Consider the following 23,225-nt stretch of genomic DNA (forward strand, 5'->3'; position numbering starts at 1 on the left):
CTCAATAGATCTATTCACACGTGGGTGCAATAAAATCGTGACCTATGTATCGGATACGGGTCTTAACGCTCGACCGATGATTTCAAAGGAACCATCTTCGGTCAGAGTTTCTCTGACGCAATTTATCGCATCTGTGCCGTTACCTCTCCTCCCCTTCGGGAATCCATCAGCGAAATTCGAGGCGAGCGTGAATCGACTGTCGATCGGTTTCGGACATTGGTCATTTCGTACCTGCCGTAAGTACCTTCCTGCGAGCTTCGGTAATGTCTTATCAGGTGATATCTTGTATAAACACGTTCCACCTGGTTTCAGACCGTCACGACCCACGCCATTTTCTACTCTCGCTGCCCACGTTGTTTCGTAACTTTCCACGAGAACACTTTATCATCCACCGGTCATCTCTGGCGTTATTCTGCTCTATCGATAGAGGTAGAAAGGTCGCGGTATCGATTGTACGCGTATTTCTGCTAATAAGACCGTTCTCGTTGTCGACCGGTGTTAAATGAGGGAAAACAGTGGCCGAAAAAGCGTGTTTGGGAGCGGCGGTGCATGCAATATAGACGTGAGGCTGGCACATCGGGCGATCGACGTGAGATATAGGTTATGAAAAGAAAAACACTGGAGAATTAGCGAAGCGGCGCAGGCGTGATTAGCCTGAATCTTTGGAAACCGATCGAATTACTTGCCGCACGGAATTCCCCGTACGGGACAATTTGTAGCAGTAATCTAGGCTTACAATTCCCGGTGCTTGGATGCGCTTTAATATGATTTAAACCTACCACCGTGTTGACTACCGTGTTACGATCGTGAAGCTCTTACTGTCTACATGGGCCTTCCAGAGAGTCCTTGAGTGGAAGCCGGGAGAACGCGATGAAGCGAGACAGTGATAAACGCTTGCGTACACGCAAGAAAGTGGCGTAAAATACATAGGCAAGGTACCGGTTTTTTCCGAACCCACTACTGTTCTTCTTTGAATTTTAAATCTTTCTCGCTACCGAATGCAATTAAGCCGCATTCACCGGTGGACAAAAAATTGAATTCGTGCGACGCGTATCACATTAAATTGCATCAAGAAAATTGCATAGATATCCTTCGACACCTAGCCGTGTAATTATTTATTGATAGGACGCGATCGTACCTGTGTTCCTACGTAACTTACAACCGCGCGCTTCGAATTTTAATTCGTTTTCTTTCTTTTTTTTCTTCTTTCATCGTGACACATTGTACGCGTACTTTATTCCCCCCCCCCCAATATCGCGTATCCGACAGGTCTTCGAGACACTTGAAGTATATAACGAGATAGGGACTAGTCTTCGCACGTGTTTGCGCTTTGCAAATTCAGCCGCTCACGTGCCTCGACTGAGACAATTTCGTGACGCGAGTTACTCGAACAGCCGCTCGGGACTTGGCCATTGTTTTCTCTGTCTTTGCTCCTTCCTCTTTTTCTTCGTTTACTCCTTCTGCGCTTCCTTTGCTTGTACGTGGAGGAAGAGAGTTCTTTGAGGCAGCCGCCGCGCGCAGATCGACCGAATGCACGGGGCGACTGGCCGACCAAATACTTCACTCCGGTCCGCGCCTCGGCAAAAGTGACAAGGCCCCAGTAATTATAACGAGTGGCGCAAAAAAAAAAAAAAAAAAAAAAAAAAATAAACGGCGCCTCGTCTACTCGCCGCGGTTCTTTCTCCTTTCGTCCAGTACGCTCTTGGACATGCAACATTACTCGCGAAGGCTTTCTCCGTTCCCTTTCCTTCTCCGAGCCCTTTCTCGTTCCATTGTTCTCGCTATTTTCCCTTACTCGATGAAATATAATTCCACGATGATATTTTTTTTCCTCGATTCTACGTTCGTTCGTTCGTCTTTATGGCGTATCACGAATCGTTTGTTCGCTCCGGTTGAATTGTCTAATTTCAAATGGCTACGGTCGAATCAACGAGCGTTGTGCGACGCTTCGAATATTGAAATTTTCATCTCCGACATCGTTAATTACGAACGGCAAAATTAATTACGCGCGATAAAAATAGGTGAAATGCAAGCCTTCAATTTATACGCATAACATGGTTGTACAACCTCTAATTAAAAAATTGCATTAGCATTTACTTGTTCGGGACGAGTAATTCGATATCCAGGTTCTAGAGAAACGTGAATGAAATACACGTAACAATAAACAGCCTCGTAATGAAGAATGATAACTCAAAATTGCAACCGAGAAGCGTAATGCTTTGTAACTATGTTTGTAAGATTGTAGATTAAAGCAAAATAAGCCTAGAGACTTATCGTTAAGTGCAGTTAGATACGAATGTAAATAGACCTAGTCGATATGTCATTAACGGTTTTCGATATTTAACTCGTTGATAATTTTTTCGTGAAAAATTGTTTATACGTCGAGTTATGGATATCGTTTATGTGGCACTATCTGTTATTCGCGAACGAAAAGAATAACGTTACGTTCTCAGCTAGTAGATGGCAGTAGAATAGCGTACACAGCGTGCTCAGTTGCTGGTAACATTTTTTGTTTACAAAAAGCGATTGCCTTGAACACAAAGTTTTTATGAAAATCTTTTAGGAAATTCGTTAAATGCTATTTTAGTATACCGACTGTCCTGTGTCCTTTTAACTGTAAAATATAAAGGAAATTTTGGCATTTTTACTTTACTCCATAAGAACAATCAAACAAGTGATATGTCCTTATTGTAAATGTTATTGTAATCTTGATTATAATTGTATTTTATGTTTTCCGTTGTGTCTTTGAGTGAAATTTAAATATAAGTTCGATTAATGTTTATCGCGTAACCTTGTATAAATGTAATCTTGTATATCGCTTCCTAAATTCATTATCGTGGTAGGTATCGTAAGCATCTGTGATAAAATCTTGATTTATTTTGTTTTATTTTTTAAAAATGTTCTTTAAGGAAAGAAAACAAAAAAGAAGATTCGTTATAATGGAAAAGTTATTAAAACGCCCAAGAATTATAAAAGAATCGACTATTCTTGATATGACATCGTCTATATATAGTGTATGTTTTTTATAGGAAAGAAGGTTAATTATTTAATAATATCTTGCACGTATTAAGAACTCCTTAAACGAGTTTTGAAAAGCAGCTTGGCACTACGTTTCTGAACGATTCTTTTAAAAGTGAGGTTATGTACGTAATTTATTTCATATTTTAAACACCTGGCCCAATAGATTATGTAATTCTTTATTGCCTAATATTTTAGGGGAAATTTCTGAATCGGTATCATCTATAAGTGAGAGCTACAGAACACTTCTGAAGGTTAATAAAGCACTGGTTTTGTATATGAGAAATGTTAAAAATACCCAATCTTCCATTGTAGATGAAATACAAACTGATTTTGAGGAAGCACCGCTAGGAAAGAGTTCATGATTTTACAACTTTTTTTGTATGACAATGTTTTGTAATGTTTATGCCTATAGAAACAGTCAATAAAATTTGTTATAAATCAGTCTTAAAAAACGTGTACATAAATAATATGTTTAAAATAGCATATATTAATATTGTACACGAGTAGCAATATTGAATAATTACGTTTCCTTATATCACAATGCTTTTTAATATATAAAAATGCACTTATTTATACCTTATAATATTGAGTTACATAAATATTATAGTAACATATCACGTGTATGTGGATGTAGAATGGCACAAAGGTGTAAGATTAATTTATATTTATGTTCCGTTAAATAACGGCCTCGTGAGTTTTATAATTTAGTCAATATATCAGCAGTTTCATTTGAATTCTGAGTCTGGTTTAGGTTTTCTCCTAGGATCATCGGGGTCTAATGCAATTATTACTGGTGATACATTGTCTGATTTCTCTGCATACTCAAATCCGTAATCGACTCTTCTTGTAGGTATTAGCCAAGGTCTAGATATTTGCGACTGCCTACATCTGTAACAATTTTAAATATTCAGGTATTAAAATAACATCTTGGTCTTCTAGTGAAAAACTTACATGCTGTTAACGAATACGTATTATGCATTCATAAACCCATCGGTTCATACAAAACTAACACATTGTTTTGTTCGTTTTAATTTTATTCGTGATAAATTTTTACTTATGTTATTCTTGTGAGTTTGAAAAGTAACCCTATCGTACAAGATATGATGATAGTTAAGAAATTTTTGTTTCTGTTTTAGTGCAATAGGTAGTTTAATATTAAACACCAGTCTCATGTTTACTGGTTGCACGATATATTCAAGAAAAGCAAACAGAGTTGTTAATTTTTCGTGATTTAAGCAGGAAAATAAGATGATTAAAAAAAAAAATCCCAAAGAAGATTTGATGCAATGCATGCAGCTTATAAGATATGCAAGACAGTAGGGTGCAGTAAGATTTAATTCCCAGAGTAGTAGTCATATTCATTTAGCTCACACCTGCACGTATTTTGGTCGAAATATAAGCCAGTACTGCACTGCCGTACTTCTCTACATGAGCTGCTACAAAGATCTGAATTCCAGACTTTCTTGTCGCTTTCGTTGCATTTCTTCTTTTCGTCGACGTTGTTGCACTGACACTCACACGACTCTGGTACATAAGTCTGCTTTTTGTTGCAATGCTGCAAGTATATATATATAATTCAATGAAACGACGTAATCCCCTCGAGTTCATTAAAATATCTAATTCAATTTTCAAATTTAAATTCAACTAATAATCAAATGATAAACGGCACATTATCGTATGAACGTGTACGCGAATTATTACGATACACATTGCGGATCGAGGTTATACCGGTTTAAAAAGGAAGATCTCAATCATCGACTGTCTTTAAATTACATCCTCCTTTACTTTGCAGTTGCACTCGCATTGCGTGTACTCTTCTACTGGTACAATGCGTTTACTTTTATATACTAATCCTTTGTGGTGGTTGGTAGTCATCACGTAGATCTGTAAATAATCGTAACAACGTGATCGTTTCGAACAACATCCTTTGTGACCGATAATATAGATTTATCATCACAAGTTCTTTTTACCTCGAAATTTCGTGTCTCGGTTACTGTTGGCTGGCAAGAGAGGAGGGAATTGTAGCAACAACCTCCGCACCTGTTGATTCGTATGCAGGTGGGGAAGTATATGCTGGTGGTGTCGGTGTCTGGGTGTAGTTGAACCGTTTGTAATTCAGGTTTACACGTTGCTGGGACTGGTATCTCTGTGTTCGATCGTTCTTCGGTTTCTCCGATTTTACCTAGAAGAGGATGTGTCGTACAGCACGCCGGATCATACGGCAGAATGGTTAGTCAATGGATTTCCCTTTTCTTCCTCCCCGATTTCTGCTTGCGTCTAATTCGCCGTGCGGTTTCTGCGGTTTTACGTAAAAGCGATCGGACTCGAAACTTTACGCGGTAAAATCTGTCCTGCTTCTTTAGGCGATTAGAACGATGGAGAGTCAGACGCAAGCCATTTCGTTCTCCAACAGCTACTTCGCTTTGGTCGACGGTCTTGCTTCCGGCTTGGAGACCCAGCTCTCGAGGGACGTGGTGCTCGATTGGTTCGGCAGGACGATCAAAGGTAGCAAGAAAGTGGCTTCCTTCATGGAGGCTCACATGGTGAATACCTGGCACATATTCTCGCGAATCGTGCCGACCAGCAGCATCGTTTGCTAGAAGAAACGCTCGAACCTGTAAGACCACGCGAGCACCGAGTTTCAAACTTCGCGGAACCGGAGAAAACGGGCCTCAACCTTGGAATTTTTACGCAGGAAATAGTTTCATCATCGCCAAGAAAGCGTGAAAAATGCGAATGACGCAGACAGCGAATCGTTTGTCGCAGAAACGGATATATCCACGCGTGACTCTGCGATGGACATTAATGGGAATGAAATCGATATGAAAGAGACTATTTGAGCGAGGGTGATCTCTGTAATCTTTTCAAGTTCGAGATCTCGCCAGCGAACATAGAAGAGATCGAGCAGAGCATTAATAGGATAAAATTGGAAGAGGACATGGCACCAACCGTCGAGAGAGAGTGTAGCGAAGAAGATGGCCACGTTAACGTCGAGGCAAGCACGGTAATTACGTGGAGGCAGACGGCGAAATCGAGTTGTCACGGAAATTTTGGAAACCAGGCAAGCTTCCATTTCTTCCTACATTTTTCGTCTTCCACATTTGGCTGGAACGAATCGGGCTAGGTAGCGTAAAAATGATAACAGATGCGTTGTTCAATTGAATCGTAGATATTCGACACACGTATTTCTCGGCAACGAGCAATTTTCACACGTGGAGGCGGCCATGCAAATTGCAAATTGCATATTCCATTCTGACCGAATGCCCAGCCTTGGATCCACTTTGCGAAACTACGCGCGACACCGTGCCCAAAGACAGATTGCCCAGTCTCACGGAGATAAATGAAATTACCAACAGGCTGGTACCGAACACCAACGATTTCGATGGTCTCCTCAGGACTATCGACTTTGTCGAGGATCGCAAAGGCATTCTGAAGAGCCTGGAAATAGTGATGGCTAAAGACCATCGTGCTCCTTTATTCACGCTCCAATGCGTGAAGGACAAGCTCGTCTTTAATAAACCGTGCGTGAACGTGGACGTTTGCAACGAGGAGAATAAGAGAAAGTTCGTTTTCAAGTATCAGATTCATCTGATAATATACGAGGACAGTCAAAAGTGCAAGACGAAGAAATTATCCAGAAATCCGAAAGAGTGAAATTTTCAGAAGGAAAAAGAGGATATATAAAGCGAAAAGATCCCTTTTCTTCTTCTTCGAGCGTCAGGAAATTAGTCTTTCTGAAGATTATCGTTAAGATTCTCCGTTTTTATATTTTAAATTTAATGTTTTTTTTTTTAGAAATCTCAATCTCTGGATGGTAACTCTGTGTTCGTTGTAGATACGACGTTCACAAAAAGTAATCTCGTGTTCACCAATAATCGAGTTTGAGCAATGAAATTACTAGACGATACCACGCAGATTAACAGGTTTATCTAACCGAGTAATATTTGCCAAATAGTTATAGCAGGTTTGCTCGCAATAATTTGTTCTTTAAACATTCGAGAATTTATGGTTGTCACTGTACTGCAACCATAAATCCTCGAATGCTATCTCGTGCAGTAGCAGGTCTACGCCAGACAATTTATTTTTTTCCTTTCGCCGATACGCATACGTTTATGTTCTTTTTTTTTAAACTGAAATAAAACAGAATTTGCACGGTTATATCACCTCGTGTGTGTCTCTCCGCGGATTGTCACGAATCTTCTCTAAATTAATAATACGTATAACTGAAACCATTCGTTATCCTACTTACTCTGGATCGAGAAGGTATTTTGCTGCGGGGGTGCGCCTTCGACTAACTGAAGGAACTCCTCGACCGTCGTGGCGGAACTGATTTTTCTGGTTAAAGCGAGCGGTATCTGGAACGACCGGGAAATTTTCGGTAAATAAATTATAAGCGAAATATTTCGGTATTTCCCGTTGCCGAAAGATCGTCTATTCCTTTACCTCGATTAGTCATTAGCGATTACCTGATAGCGATAATCGATAAAGTATGCCAATAAATCCGATTAACGGGTTACTTGCTACAGCAAGGCCGCAAAAAGAAAAATAATTCTTATTTGTCGCTGCATTCTCGCATTTGTCACGTACGCGGTAAAGGCAGTTTTAGCGAAGAACTATGCACGTGCTAATCGACTGCATATCTATTCCTCTTAGTCCGGAATTTCAGCGTTTTGTTATGCATATCAGGGGATGCAGAATCGAAGGAAGTGAGATACACCGCACATTGTCGCCAATTGAGACCTTTAATTCAGATCGTACGATATTAGAAAACAGGAGCTGCTGCACCGGCGTCCGGACGCTTGAATTGACGTATAAGGAAATGCTCGGCTTAAGGAATAGATTAAAAGAAACGTTGCAAGAAAAGAATATCAATTAACAATTAGGGTATCTCCTGTAATATCCGTGAATCATCAGTTTTGCCCACGAATGCTACTGAAACCGATCTTAGGTCAATTATCGGTGTAACTATAAATGGTTGGCGCCATTACAGTCGCTATATTTCTAATATACTTGAATTGCACTTTTACGTCAATTGCGTGTACGAGACACTCAAGGTATTACGCTATACCGTGCAGAGATTAGAAATCGGTTATCGGGTTAGCGTAAGAGTAACATGTATACTGACTTCTGATTTCGCTTTTCGTAGTATCGGAATTTTAAACTGTTGGAAACACGAGTCGATGTTGCGGTAGGATCAATCCCTGTCTAACTTGCGATAATTATTCGTGTCAACGACCAATGCCTCAAAATTCGTCGTTTTCTATCGCTCTATCCTGCTTAGTTTCGCTTGTCCTTCGATCTCTTTGTCAGGTGACACGAAACGACATAACCTGCACGTAAGAGAAGGTTTGTTAGGAACGACGTTACCATGTTGCGAGAGAAAGTGTTTCTATCACGGCATAACCTGTCGCCCCTTGGATTCGCTAGCCAACTTCTTATCCCTGCACAGTGCGCACCGAGTTGTTTTTGAACTGAATTCTTAGAACCGTTCCCGGTGTTAATGTTCTGTCTCGATAGGCGCGATCTGTTTCTTCTCTTTGGTCTCACAGGTGGCGTGACCGGTAACCGATATATTCCGCGCTGCAGTCGACACGCTTGTATCGACAAATTCGCGTCGATTCTGCGTCAAATATTTCTAAGCCAGATATTTCGACAGATGTCGATCGAAGTGGAAACGGTGCGGAGACCATTTTAAAAAACAGATTACGCATGCCACGGTGCGAATAACTGGCCAGTCAGACATCCCGAGACGTTGTACTTTCCGAGAAACGTCATCTCCTGGCGCTTTGCGGGAATTTAACGGCAACCTTTAAAGGTCCTCTGTTACAGACGGCGTCAACCACGCGATTGTATAATCCTGTTGTAACACTGAAATACCTGCGCTCGGTATCCTATCGGATCGTGACCGAAGAAATATCTATATTCCTCGCGATGTAACGTCCTTGCCGAAGGCGGCCGCTTCACGTTGCAACGTTTGCACTATGCGTGAGTGTTTTTAATCGTAACCTAAATTTCTCTCTCGTTTCGGTCACGCGGACCAGTTTACCAGAATTCTACGCAAGCACCGTTCGCGGCTACAACTTCCCCGGTAACGTTTATTTTTAATTTACATATCCGTACGAATATTTGTCAAATGACTCGAGTGTTGGATTATCTATATATCGAAGAATCGCGGGCATCGTGACGGGAATCCTGAGCATGCTGTACACCGCGAGGTTTTCCATTCTTTGTCTCCGACTCCCTCTCCTGCACCAGGTAAATCCTCGACGGCGGCGTTATTCAGCTTCCGACGTGACGACTTTGCGGAAAAGTGACGGTGAACTCGTTCGACAGATGTCGTAATAGGCATGCCGATCGTCGGGAAAAGGAACTGGCATCTTCTTTCCGATTGCTGTTACGTCGACGCGCTGACGATAACGGAAAGGAAGAGACATAAAACCGGGGAGCGTTACGGTAACAAAACCGAAACGGATGACCGACTTCCGCGTTATACGTTGGCATCGATAGCGTGGATTGCTCTTTTATCGCGACACGTAGTACTCACGATAGAATGTTCACGGTAAAGAAAGTTTACCGATGGGAAGGTTTCGAAGCAAAGGCGATTAGCGTCGTGAAATGGCGTTAACGACGTTAACGGAAATAACATTTTGCGCGATGACTAACGAATCGCGATATGATTTCGAAAGTGCCGGCAGGATATGCTGGTGGTAGATTTTGGACACGAGAAGACCGTGTGAATTTTTAAAGTTGGAAGCTGGTGCGCGTTCGCCACGTACGCTCCTTAGAATGCTCGGCGGGATAACGGAATTGCGCTACTTATCAAAGCGAAGACGTGGGAGTGTTGCAACCGCGACTCGTTGAATGGACTCGTTCCGTTCCATTAGCGAAATACTTACGTGTAACGGTTATGAATTTCTGTCATAGAGGATAGGATGGTTTTACCAGTGATTTCTCCTCGGGCTCGGGCGAAGGCGAGGGCTTGATCGGAAGGTCTAACGATCTCGCGTTAATCTCGTCGGGGAACATTATTCTGTCAGGGTCAGGCGGCAACCTGGTGTCCTTTCTATTATGTCGTGTTTTCCGACCCGTCGGAAAATAGCGAGTCTCCTCGCAAAAAGATTAATCTTGCAGACACGAGATTGCAGAGTCGCGTGATCACCGCGAAGGTAACGCGCTCGAATATCGACGGAGGTAAGCTTTAATTACCAAGGAACAATGATTGCACGTGTTTACCAGAGGCTCGGCCTTGCCGTTCCCATTGCACTTGATACACGAGGAAAACGTGGAGATGTCGTACCTGAGCAGGTTCGTGTGCTCGCGCCGCGATCGATTGCCGAAGAGAATACGCTCCGCGCGTATTTGTGGCCACACTCACACCAACAGCACGAGTTCCCTGGCACACGTATGGATCATTTAGCATATTACCTTGCCGTAATACCGATCCTGTAGAATCATTTTTGTTTGTCGTAGTACCGATTCTTATCGGGCCGATAGTGTCGGCGCTGTCTTCGTGAATTATTACCTTGAGCACCTGAAAGTGATCGTTTTTTTTCTTCTTTTTATTTTTTTTACATTCGTCGGATTTATCAACCGTGCCGAATCTCGTAGTATCACGGAGTTTGTTGATAACGATTTTTATCCGTATCCCGTGTAATAAATTTATCGGCGAATCTGATAGCATATTAGCGAAGCTAATACGGCGAATTCGCACGATGATATGAAAGGTGTTCTTCTAAATGTTTACGATTAAATGGTTGATTGGAAACGTGAATGTGTAAATTTGCAAGTGAGATTAAATTTTTCGCGGATTACCTACCGTAACGCGATCATTCGAGGTGCGTTGTTTCGTCTGTAAAGAACGACAATGTGCTGCCATCAAACGTGCGAATATATCGTGGGTATATAAGTGGCAGATTTTTCTTCGTAGTTACTTTCTAATAATCGTCAATCGGTAGTTCACTTTTGAAGAATAATTTGTAGGTTATGCGTCTAATGTTACACTTGCAGGGCCCCGACCGTAATCAGATCATTAATAATATATGACCGCGTCGTTAAGAAAAAAATGATTTCGCTATCGTGAATCATAGTTCCTGAGAATACGATAAAAAATAGATCGATATACGCAGATGTTATCCTAAAAGTTCACGGCGAACTCGAATGTAAATTTGCGTTATCGATATTGGTAATAATCGCATTATCGCGTAGAATTGGAAAGCATCAGTTGGTTATGGAAGAAAGCAAGATGCGAGGTTAACCTTGCATTTATGTAAATTATGGACATATACAGTTGCGAAATAATAAATCAAATTATCTGTACATTTTAAACGTTAGACGTGTTTAGACGTGTTAGACGTTTAAAAATTGCATAGACGCTTCTTATCTTATATATATACATACAGCGCGATTTCACGAATTTTCTATTTTTCCTTTTATGCAAACACTTCCAAAAATACTACAATCGCATCGAAGATCGCGCGTCGCGTTGGTTTTATCTGCCGTGGCAGCCCGCTCAACCGGACGAGTCTCCATCTGTATTCTTCGAAGCATACCCGTTTCACGGTCGTTAAATGCAACTTGTACTCACTTAAAATTTAATCCTACAACGATTCCCGATGTTCACTTGCCCCGGCGGACATATAATAGGAACGGTGATGAAGGATCCTTCTCTAACGTTTCTCACATCATCAAAGTCGAAGGTGGTGCCGAGAAACAACGGAAACAGAACGAACACCGATGTCATACGATCCACGGGAGTCGCGTGTTGAAACGACGATCGATACGACTTCGTCCACAACGATTCACCGATTCTACGACGACAGTGGAAAACCGTGTCTCAACAACGAACAAGAACAGTTTCGGATTAGTCGAAACGCAGTTCGCGCAGCGCGATCGTGACACTGTTCGGTAAAAATATTTACAATTTTTCACCAACGTCGAAAAACACGTTCGATCGTCGTTGCGTTTTCACTGCTGACCACACCATTGGTACTTTTCTTTTCACTGTCCGGATTACGGCGCTGTCCGATTACAAACACTGGAGACGCAGGTGAGAATTTCAACGACAGAGAAGTTTGCTTGTCGAAACGTCGTGTAACGATCTGCCTTATCAATGCGATAATCATCGATGGCAATAAAAACCGTTATCGCGCATACTCTACGCAGCTATTCTTCAACGTAAGAATGCGGGAGAGGCCCTAACCTCGAACTCTTTCGATCGATGGACAAACTTTGGAATTTTCGGGGGCAGATAGCGCGGCTCTACGCGATAAGTTTCATCGTTGGCGTGTTCTTCCTTTTAAACTGGTTCACCAAACCTTCCTGCACACACACGTTCTCATCGTTCCCCCGACGGGCAGGGGACCACTTTCTTTCGGCCGGAAAAAATAATTATCTCACCCTGAAGGGTCACCCTGTCGTCCGTGGAATTTACACTCGCGCCTCGCGTGTAATTGGAGAGCGGAGCGAGCCGATTCTCAATGGACCCTACGACTCTGCGGAAAGACCAGCCGTTGACGAGAATCGCGTGAATTAGTAGCAAAGCAAACATTGTGTTCCAATAGCGCATCGTTCTACAACTATAGCCGATCGAGCCACGATTATTTCACCAGGCAATAATCACCGCGGTGTATCGATCGTCGGATAAAAGATCGCGATCGGTAATAATTCAGTCGCCGAAGTCAGTTCCTTACTAAACCTCGACTCGCTCAAACACGGCGTTGCATTTTCATCGCGCCGCGATAACCTTTGCTCGCACTTTCGATAATCCACGATGCAGCGGCAGTTTTCATTGTCCGGTATATGCACGCGTATACGTTCGCGTTCGACAGGAGTCGAGGCTCGTGTCTCTTCCGATCTAACTGACGCGAATATATACGATTGGTAACGAGATCGATTAAATTTTCTGTCTGTTTGGTTATGTAACGCGCGATTGCGAAGCGTTCTACTCGAGGTACGTCGGATCTTGAAGGAACGAGTAGAAACGGTACACGAATCCGTAACGATAATCTTCGATAACGGCGTTGATAGTCTGTTTTTTGGTCGAGTTTTTAATCGCACCGTTAGAAATTGTTTATGCGATCGGTTTCCCACGGCGGCGTAACGCCGGGAACGTTAGGCCGATGAGTCTAATTCGGTCGGCGAGCGGCGAATCGCCGGGAGAATCGGGAACAGTCCGTGGCGCCATCGGCCGTTTGCCGTGAAAGTAATAAAATGGTTGCTGCGTCGCGTCGCTCTATGTAGCTCTGTGTCGCATGACGTCTGCGTCGGAGCAGACGTTAAGCCGTGACAAACAATTGGTGGTCAGGCAAAGGTTGTGCGGCGTTAAAAATTTTTCCCTCATCGAATTAACTCGAGAAATTTCTCCACGATCTACGTACGCCGCGTGCCTCATTAGAGCGTTAATCGCGCTTCAACTAGGATAACTAGGATAGGTAAGGTAAAGTCCCGGCGAGTTTTCTGTTGGTCGATAAGACAGTTAACGAGATAATGGGAGGTACGAAGGCGGCGTGTTTCGAGGTGGAAAGAGCATCGATCCGGAGAAGTAATTCGGCGGCAGGGAAATCGGGACAAGTGGAGTTGGCGTTAGCGAAAGAACGATTGCGATTATCGCCGCGACGGATCTCCGGCGTTCGTTACGTCGATCCCGTATTCACCGAAGGGTTGAGTTTCCTCGGGGGAAGGGAATGGATACGCGTCGACGATGGTTTCCGTGCGGAACATGTCGCGTCGATTTCTCAAACGTACGCGTCCCGTTGCACGGCCAGATTTTATCCGCGATTCGGTCTGCACGAGCGAAATATCTGGGGCGTCGATGAACGATTTGCCAGGCGTCGAATCGCGTTTAAACTCGGTGTCGCCAGTGTGTGCGTGACCGAGGAGAAACTTAGGCGGCGATCTCGTTCTACGTAAACGGCGTAGGTGATAGCGTAGCTCGGGTAAACAGGAGGAAAGCGTTTGAAAATTTCGCACCGGCACTCGCTGGCTCTCGGTATCCTCTTTTCTTTATCCCAAGCTAGCTGGGTTCCCACGAGCGCGGCGCACGGCACGCTTGGTCTAGAAAGGCAATAACAAGAGACGATTAAGATACGGTTGTGTTGCTCCTCGCTTCCCGGTTCCTGGACACTCGCGCCTGCGTCCTACACGAACGCAAACGTAACGCCGGCTAAACGTACAATTATTCCTCATTGATACGTTCGATTCAAAGGATAATTCTTCATCGCGAATACGCCAGCGTTTCTCGGTTTCCTTTCGAGAGAACCGCGCGCGGTGCGTTTCCGCGATCTGTCACGAACGCGGAATCGAACGCGCTTGCAATCAGCGGAGGTAGGAAGCACGGTGGACGGAGGGAAATCGGGAAATCGGACGAGAAGACGCGAGAAAACACCTAACGTCGTGAAAGAGAAGATGCTTATCAGTGGGCGACTCGGAGAGCGTTGGGAAATTCTGCGTGCCACAAAACCGTCGTGTGTCCGCTCGGGCTTTGGCAGTGTGCGAGAGCGGCGTCTCACACGGAGGCACATACGCAGTGAGCCCGGCAGTCCGTCAGCCAGCCAGCCAGCCAGCCAGCCAGCCAGCCAGCCAGCCAGCCAGTCAGCCAGCCAGTCAGCCGGGCAGGTAGAGGTAGGTAGCTAGGCTCGATTTAAAAAGTAAATGACTGACGGACTGAGGTCGCCTACCAGGCAATTCCAGTAGCGGGCAATTGTGTGCAAGAAATTATTTGCCAATGCTGACTGGCACGCAAGCACGAAGCGAACACGAAGGCGAACGCGAACGCCGAAGGTTGACGGAGAGGAGAGGAGAGGAGAGGACTGAAGCGGCTTCGTCGGGGCCTTCTCTTTTTCTTTCAAGCATCGACGATCCCGTCATCGTGCATACGAGTATCCGTGGCGCGATTCACCCGGACGATTCATCTGCTACCAACGGTGAAATTTCGTCTAGAACCGATCGCCAGCTCGCCTCGTAAACTCGCGTGCGCGCTTCATCTCCGCGCGATTGCGTGACCTTACGTCCGCTCCGCTCCGCTCGCTATCATTGCTCTCTTCTCATCCTCGCTCTTTCCTCCGCCGGATCCTCGGCTGGAAAGATAAGGATCCGAAGTCTCGCGACTAGATTCGAAAATTTCGGTGAACGAGGCGAGGCGTCCGCGGCTCGAAGCGGAAGGTTCGAGATGAGCACGGATAGAAGTTAGATCGGCCATTGCGTGGCCGATGCCGGCTACGCCTCTTGTCGGCATTATACGGAACGCGCACACCGATTATCAAACTGTCGCTTCCTTCGTTACCTTTTCTCGGACATCTGCGTCCCTCCTTTCGCGGTCCTATGGACCCGTCGCGTTCTCTCCGTTCCAGCCGTGTAATATGATTCGTTTTCTGGGCAGCACTCTATGATTGCCGGATCCGTGGAATTCCAGGGCGTTTACATGTCACTCCGTTCAGCCTCAAGCGGGAGCCAACCTTTAAGCTCGCCAAACCGTTCCATCGTGCTCCACCACTCCATTAATTTCCTCCTCTCCTTCGTCCTTCTTTCACCGTTCTTTCTTCCCTTTCCCCCGTCACGTTCCGCTCATCTTTCGCCGCGGGACCGAAACGGTCTCGTTACGGACTATAGGCGAGTCGTAGAGCAGATCTACCATTGGTCGCGAGTAAGAAATTTTCCGCGGACCGGTACCGGCTAATTTTACAAGCCTCCGATGGCAACGCGTCGCGTCCAACGATCGCCTGCCCTGGCCGTCGCCTTATTTTACGAGACTGTCCCTCTTAACGTCTTCTCCTTTTCAACGAGATCATAGCGCAGAGAGGCTCGCGTGCCTTTTCTCCGCCACGGTTTCGTCCAACTATCCTTACTCGGCTTCTCCGACCATCGCTGACCATCCACGCACCAACGACCTCGAGCTAATTCAAAACTATTCGTCTCTTTCGGTCCGCGTTTCTAAACTGACCACGACCACGACTACATCGACATCGAGGACGGAGGAAAGGAAAGTAAAGAAAGGCAGAGTGGCGGAGTTTACTTTAAATAGAAAAGGTGTACTGGCGTTTTCCGGACGGAATTGGAAACCGTGGCGAGGGAGACCGATGAATGGGAACATCTGCAACAATTACATCCGCAGAACACGGGCCGGTCGTTCGTCCGCGCAGTTAAGCGGTGGCGAAAATTCACGGGGCCGTGGTATCCCGAAGAATTATACGGTTGCACCGACACCGACTGATTTTACGATGCGCCGTTGAGCTCGTATCTAGCACGTCGCCGCCATATTTTACGAGGCTGCCCCTCTTAACGCCTGCTTTGCCCCGGAGATCGGCCAACACGCGCCCGTAAACGTAAACGGTCTCGTGGCCCCCGTGGCCTGGCCCCCGCCGCGACGCCGCCCTTGATTAACGGGGCCATCCCCGACGCCGTTTCCCGCTTCGTTATTACGCGCACCCTGCAACCGACGCCACTTTTCTCCCCGCGCGTGCACGCGCGTACATACCGCCGAACCTTCTCTGACAATGTTCCAGACTTTTGTTTTGCCCCTTTAGCCGGTTGGTTACCGAGTCCTAGGTACGCGGACGCCTATCGACTCGACGCCGCTTTCCGAGCATAGGTGTGCGTGCAAGCGCTCCTCTTCCAGCTCTTGGAATTTTAATTTCATCGCCGCGCCATCGATTTCCTTCCCCTTTACCAGCCGACCGGCTTCGAGGAAGCTGTTTGAATTTGGATCGAAGGGAACTTGAATTCGAGTCACCGATTAGAGCGTCGTGAGATGTATTCGACGCCATTTGCTTGAGATATCGAGGAAGGTAGGCCGTGGTTTTCGAGTCAGAGGAAATTTGGATAGTAGCATCGAGTTTTAACGGCCGGGAGGGGGCTCGAGATCGAGGAGAAACCTAAATTTGAGTCGTGAAGCGAAGATCAAGGGTAGCGAAATCGATTCGTTGGCAATTTCGGGGAATACCCAGAGAGGTGCTCGTGAAAGTGATTTTGGAGCAGAATTCGACTATCGAAGCAGTCTAAATCACTCGTCTTGAAGTATTTTATTCTTCCCGTTGCTAAAAATTCGCAGTCGCTTCTGGTGAAATTAGTATCGATCTTGGTTCTTCGACTGCACGCTCTTTTTATTTTCTTTTAACTTTCTATACTCGAGTACACAGTGTACGTCCATAGTCTTTGCGTCAATCGCGATAGAAGCCGATACTATTAGAATATAAATTTCAAGGATAGCGACAGAATCTTCGGCGCTTGGTAGAAAAACGAGTCGCGACGAATCTGAAAGGTTTGGTAAGGGTATAAAAACGATTAAGAACCAGCGCGGATGATCTCGCGTGCCGACCTCGCGACACCGTGGACCCGGTCGTCTAAGAAGCGTCACCCTCGGGGCGTGACTCGGCCGGATCGGGTGTTGGCTCGGTCGGAAAGGAGAATAAGTAAATTCTATTATTAAAGGAACGGGTAAAAAACGCGGGCGAAAAAGGTGGAAGGAGGGTTGGCGAGGCGGTGGCGAGGCGCGAAACGGGGTGTGAAGCGGTTAGGAGCGGGCGGAGGGACGCGGTGCAATGGCCCAGCCTCCAAGAACAATGATCGACTACGCTGCCGAATTATACGACGGTGGCTCTTTTCTTCGCGCCGCACGGGCCCCCTGCGTGCTAACCACTTTGGCGGATGAACACACCATGCATAACGAATGTTACGGGTATCCTCGTGTTGCGGTAAATATTGGGGCCGGCAACCCCAATACGCGAACACGTATGCACCGTGTCGCGCTCCAGCGTACACGGTAAATCGCGTGGAAAATCGCAAGGATATCGCGCGCTTTCTTCCTCCGAGGCGAGAATTTCATTCGTCTTCCGTCCAATTACACGGCCAACGGGAATGCAACTGGAAGGCTACAGGAAGAAAGAGGAGACGCGGTGTGTAAATGACGTTAGATCCACGTGTAAATACATAGCATCGTCGGAATTGGTCGGATAGGCAGGCGTTTGGCAAGCGTTTGGTAAAAGGCGCGGTGGAAGTTATCAAAACGGATGGCGATGTACGCGCGACGGGTTATTGCGCCGGATCCGAGACACGCATAGACCGGATGACGACAGCCTCGGTAGAGAGGTGAGAGAGAGGTGAGAGAGGCGGCGTGTGCTACCGTATACACGACACGATATCCGTATCAGAGATGGGAAATCAGATGCGATCTCTGCCGCGTTGGCCGCGTTCGCTCCGGGAAAAGTAATTAAAGAATTAATTAAACGGAGGCTTACTCAGCTAAGCTCAGCCATCGATCAAGGCTAACCATGGCAGGCCGTTGTTTTGCCGCTGACAAAAAAACACCGCTACCGAAATCATAGAGAGTCCATTGTGGCTCGCTTCGCTTCTCTCTTGCCCCTCTCTCATTCACCACTCTCTGTCTCGCCGGCCCCGATGACGCCGGTTGGAATAGTAACCGAAGATTGTTCTCGAACCGATACTCCGGATCCAGAGAACAGCGGGTAAAAGGCGAGAAGCGAAGCAGCGAAGAGCAGCAGGATCGACGGATAATCGACCGGTCCAACCCGGTGAACAATGCTTTCTTCTCCTTCCTCCTCTCTCTCTCTCGCTCTCTCTCGCTCTCCGACCGGCCACTTCTTTTTCTTCTGTTCTCTCTTTCAGTTTCTCGCCTTTCTGCCCTCTTCCGCTCCCTCGACTCTCCCCTTTCTTTCTCACCGCCGCCGCGCCGCACCCCCTCCCCTCTTTGTCTATTCTTATCAATTTATCAGTACGTTTAAGGAGGATAGGAGGCACAGGTTTGGAGATGGAACCAAGGGCGTCGGGAAGGCGTTGGAGAACGCTGACGGGAGACGCAGACGTAAGGATCGAACGAGCACGTAAGGAAGCGACGTGACGGTTTTCGACAGCGTTGGGACATGTCATGTACCGATCCCAATAATGTCTCGCCTCTCGGCGTTCTAACGCCGTTCCAACTTTACGTTCCGTCGATGTCGTAATTACCGCGTTCGGGCATCCCCCTAGCTCGTAAATCGCTGGCAGTGAGGTCTTAATTAAGCAGCGTGGACTCGTTAATCGTTGACTCGATAACCGCTCGATCTGCCTAGCCGCGGCCTCGCGCCATTCGCGAATTCGGCATTACCTATTCCCCGAGATCTAGCGAAACCACCCCGAGAGGGGGAGAGAAGATAAGGGGACGTTGCGAGGGATTGGGGTGGGTGGTTGGATGGCGAGGAAAAACGCGGTTATCGGCCGGATCGGCGAGGTGTATCGGGCAACCCCCGGAGCTCATTTAACGGGCGAAAGAAGAGACTGGTGGCGGGAAAAAGAGGAGGGCCCCGGCGGACCCCAGCGGGCTCAAGGTCCCGCAGGAGCGGCTTTGGGCAATGATCCAGCCCAATAGAGTCGTAGCCGGTACAGTCGCTATCAGAAATGGTGGTCGACCACCACAAGTCATAAGATTAGAATTTTAAATTCGCGGCGGACACGCCAGGCCAGGGCTGTGCCTCGGCTACGTGGCACGATCCGCGTGGTCGGATTCCCTCGAAATATCGATGCATGATCTCTCGGTCGCTCGGCCGAGGAGAGGAAGATAGAGCGAGACCCACGTCTCACGGAGGTAAACTCCGCGCTGGAGACGAATAAAAATCAAACGGGCCCGATTGGAATGTGAATAACGGCCATTGTACGCGGGACACGCGAACTCGACCCCATTCGATGACCGTCCTGGACCGGTCCGTTTCGCGAACCCTCGATGGATTGGCGACTTTTATCCCGAATCGCTCCCCTCTCGCGCCGCCATCCGAACCGTTTGACATCCAGCGTGCTTTATCTTCGATCCTGCTTGTTCTCGCGGTCCACGAGATCGACCAAGGTTTCCGAGTAGCAGCAGCAGCAACAACAACGACGGTGACGGCGGTAGCGACGGCCAAGACGGCCCTCTCTCGGCCACTCTTCGGGGAGAATTAGCGAGAAGGATCGGTGGAACTCCGGCCGAACTTCCTCGGCGGCCTCTCGGAGGCCTCTCGGTGGTGGAAACGGCGCTGGGCGGTGGCGAGCTGGCCTTTTCCGGTGATCGTTATAGACGCGCGGTTCCGGCTAATTACGATATTAACATCGAGCGATCGAGCGAAAGATCTCGCCGGGCAGAGAAAGGAGCGAGAAAGAGGAGGGAGGGTAGGTCAACGTGGTATAGCAAGTCAGCAGGCTAGTGCGTGTACCGATGACTTCCCACACGTGCTCAATCAGCGTGTTTCTTTGCCGAGGCCACCACTGGCCGCCGGTGCAGGGGAACTCTTCCTGGCGATCCCACAACCAGGGATAAAAGAAGAGCCTAATCAGCATGCGTCCAGCCAATTAGAAGTACCCTGCTTTACCGACTGTCACCGTGGATCGCGTATTGAGTTGTATCGGCTGACATATGTTTCCTTCGTGAGTCAGCGATCCCCAAGCCACAGATTCAATCCCACTCTCCTGGTCCTCTCACTGTCCTCTCCTGTCCTCCTTCCTTCCGTACGGATTTTCGCCTTTCCTCCTCTCTTGTACGCAACGGATGCCACGGCGGCCACCCGCACGCCGACGCCAGCGATCGACACAGGGCAGCGCAGGAATCTCTACGTAAGATGGATTCTGTATGGGCTGGTGCTTGATTTACGGCCAACGAGACTCAGCTCTCGGGATTCCGCTCTCGGTAGTAAGAGAGGACTGCAAATAGTCCCTTCGATGAGCTGCACTGCGCCTGGCCCGCAAATATTCCGCTCTCTAATTAGAATTGATTAGGAGGGCCTCAGACTCGTTCGCGGAATGAAGACGGAATTGATCTCGTGTTCTCTCTTCCGCTTCTCTCCCCTGTGGCGGAAGAAAAATCCCGCCAGACAAGCGCAACGATCCGGTAGGTCGTCGGTGAGTGGATGTGGCGGACCAGGGTGCGCGCCGGCCGATGCACCCTATTAGCCGAGCCCCGAGTCCTCGCAAAAATTACCAGCAGAATTTCTCCAGCACGTTGTTATTCGCGTTGTTTATTATTCCACGTCGCAATTAGGACGAAGACGTCTGCATCGCGGTTCTCCACGAGCCCTCGTTTTTCTCCTCGTCCTCCGCGTGTCTCCCGAAATGGCCATTCCCCGCCAACTTCCCCTATTTTACCAACCGAGAGAATGCAGTCAAGGTAATTAAATCAGGTAGACAAGCGGATCGGCTCCGGCTGCGTAACCTCTCGAACGGTGTTGGGTATTACGAGGGAAATCGGGAGGGAGAGGAAAATTCAGCCCGAAGAAATATGCAAATGACGGAGTTGGAGTCTGATTGAGGTACTTCTCCGGTGGCGGTAGTGGAGGCGAGAAATCACCGTACCCGGCGATCTCCTCTCATTTTATTTTCGCGTTATCAGGCGCGCTCGTTTGCTATCTCGGTTCAACGCTAACGAGACTCTTAGCAACAATTATTCTAATTAATATCTCTCCCACTCGACGGTAACCAGAGTCGAACAGACCACGATTCTACGCTCGCGTTTTACCGTCGGTCCTCCGCCAACATTCGACAACCCTTCGATTCTTTTAGCCGTTCCTCTCGCGCCGGCACGGCCCTCGTTTCCACGCGGGTGCAAGCGGAACGAGGACGGAACGAGGCGAGCATCAGCGAGCTTTACGACGCTCCACGTCAAGGTTTTTGCGTTCGCCGCGTGATTGGCTATTACCGTCTCCTTCTTCGTCTGAAATATAGCGCGCGGAGCCGCGCAGGATTGAGTCCTCTTCGCCTTCTCCTTCTCCTTTTATCTCTTCCTATCGTGCCACTCTCTTCTCGCTCCGGAGAACCAGCATCGAGAGCGCCTCTCGCCTCTAACCATTCTCCTCTTATCCTTTCCTTCTCCTTCTCTTTCCGCTCCTTCTTCTGTGTCATCGTCGTCGTCATGCTTGCTTCCTTCTTTCTCGACCTGCGGAGCTTTACGAAGCGGGACGCGGTGAGAGTGGAAGGAGAAAGCAGAAGAAGAGGCAGCCCTTCCGGCTCTGACTCTAATTGTATTTGATCTCACGATTAAGACTTTTTATCCACAGACTGCTGTGCCGTGCGAGGATCCCTTGGTTCCCGAGGCGACTCGTTATATGGCCTGGCCAGGGTTCAGCCTCGGGGTCGCCGCTCATTCCTGCTTCCTCTTTCTTCTCCGCCGCTCATTCTCGATCGTGTTCCTGCCTCGCGAATTCGACGTGAAATTGCCAGCTCGCGCAGAATTTACATAGCCCTCGGTCATTTCGACCTCTCTGTCAGCGTATCCTGGCGGCCGCGACGCTTTCTTTGCCATGGTGGACAGCGAGGAAATCGGAGAAGCGTCCGATTGATTGGTTAACAGGTCCTGCTGGAAGAAGCAGGTGCAGCGAGGGACGTTGGACCTAGCATGGGTTAATCGAGAAGGAAACGGGTGCCCCAGGCGGAACGCCGATACGCCGCGCTACGCCAATGATCCTTATCGGAGCTGGTACTGGAAGCGCCGACTACTCGAACGGATGCTCAATTGCATCGCCGACGAGGTTCGTCCGCAAATGATACGACCGGCACGTAGCTATTGCGATTGAAGCTAATTTGAAATTTTAAAGCCGGCCCTGGTTAGAACCGGTGAAATGAAAGGTGGACGGGGCAGAGACAGGCGCGGAGATCGACAAAACGAAAAGGTGCGGTCATCGGACGGAGCGGAGAGGAATGGCCCCGCGAGAGCACGAGAAACAAACGGGAAGAGAGCGGGGGCAGAGGGAGCAGGTGGAGAGAGAAAGGAAAGAGAGAGGAGGTAAGTGGGTGTGGGTTGTGCGACTGGCCGCAGAGAGATATCAGAAGCACGGAGAGAAGGCTGCTTGCCACGACAGAAAGGCAGCCTGAATTATCGTGATATTTAAATTAACAAATGACATTTTGCATTGTCATAGCCTGGCCGCGGCTCGCCCCCTATTGTATCAGCCTCGAATTCCCCGACCGTGGCCCAGGGACAAAGATGTCTTGCCTCGGTGACGCGACGCGACCGTCCTGCAGCTCCCTGCCGTCTATTACCTTGCTATACCTTCCATTCGCCGCTCCTCGTCCTTTGTTCCCGATAATTCCATCCTCCCAATCCTCCCAATCCGACCAAGCCACGACAGACCGAAACTTCCTCCTGATAAGAAAGAGAAAATTCCCTAATTGCGATGCTAACCACGATGAAAATGTTAATCTCGCGATATCTCGATCATCGGCTGCGATTATCGATTCGCCGCGTGTTTTACGTC

At 47.5% G+C, this 23,225-nt stretch overlaps 2 protein-coding genes across 2 annotated transcripts; one reads left to right on the plus strand and one right to left on the minus strand.

The window, feature by feature from the left end:
* Positions 1 to 3,746: 3,746 nt before the first annotated feature.
* Positions 3,747 to 5,210, minus strand: LOC143220398 (vascular endothelial growth factor A-like; the record flags this gene model as incomplete). Its single annotated transcript, XM_076446053.1, has 6 exons — positions 3,747 to 3,909; positions 3,973 to 3,975; positions 4,023 to 4,026; positions 4,393 to 4,576; positions 4,795 to 4,905; positions 4,992 to 5,210. Coding segments are annotated over 6 exons (684 nt in total), but the record flags the coding sequence as incomplete, so codon positions are not given.
* Positions 5,211 to 5,396: 186 nt separating this feature from the next.
* LOC143220399 (uncharacterized) lies at positions 5,397 to 6,675 on the plus strand. The gene is given in 5 exon segments (XM_076446055.1): positions 5,397 to 5,612; positions 5,724 to 5,776; positions 5,851 to 6,019; positions 6,022 to 6,082; positions 6,191 to 6,675. Coding segments are annotated over 5 exon segments (984 nt in total).
* Positions 6,676 to 23,225: the final 16,550 nt, after the last annotated feature.

Source organism: Lasioglossum baleicum, unplaced genomic scaffold, assembly GCF_051020765.1.
Source record: "Lasioglossum baleicum unplaced genomic scaffold, iyLasBale1 scaffold0899, whole genome shotgun sequence".
Classification (NCBI taxonomy): domain Eukaryota; kingdom Metazoa; phylum Arthropoda; class Insecta; order Hymenoptera; family Halictidae; genus Lasioglossum; species Lasioglossum baleicum.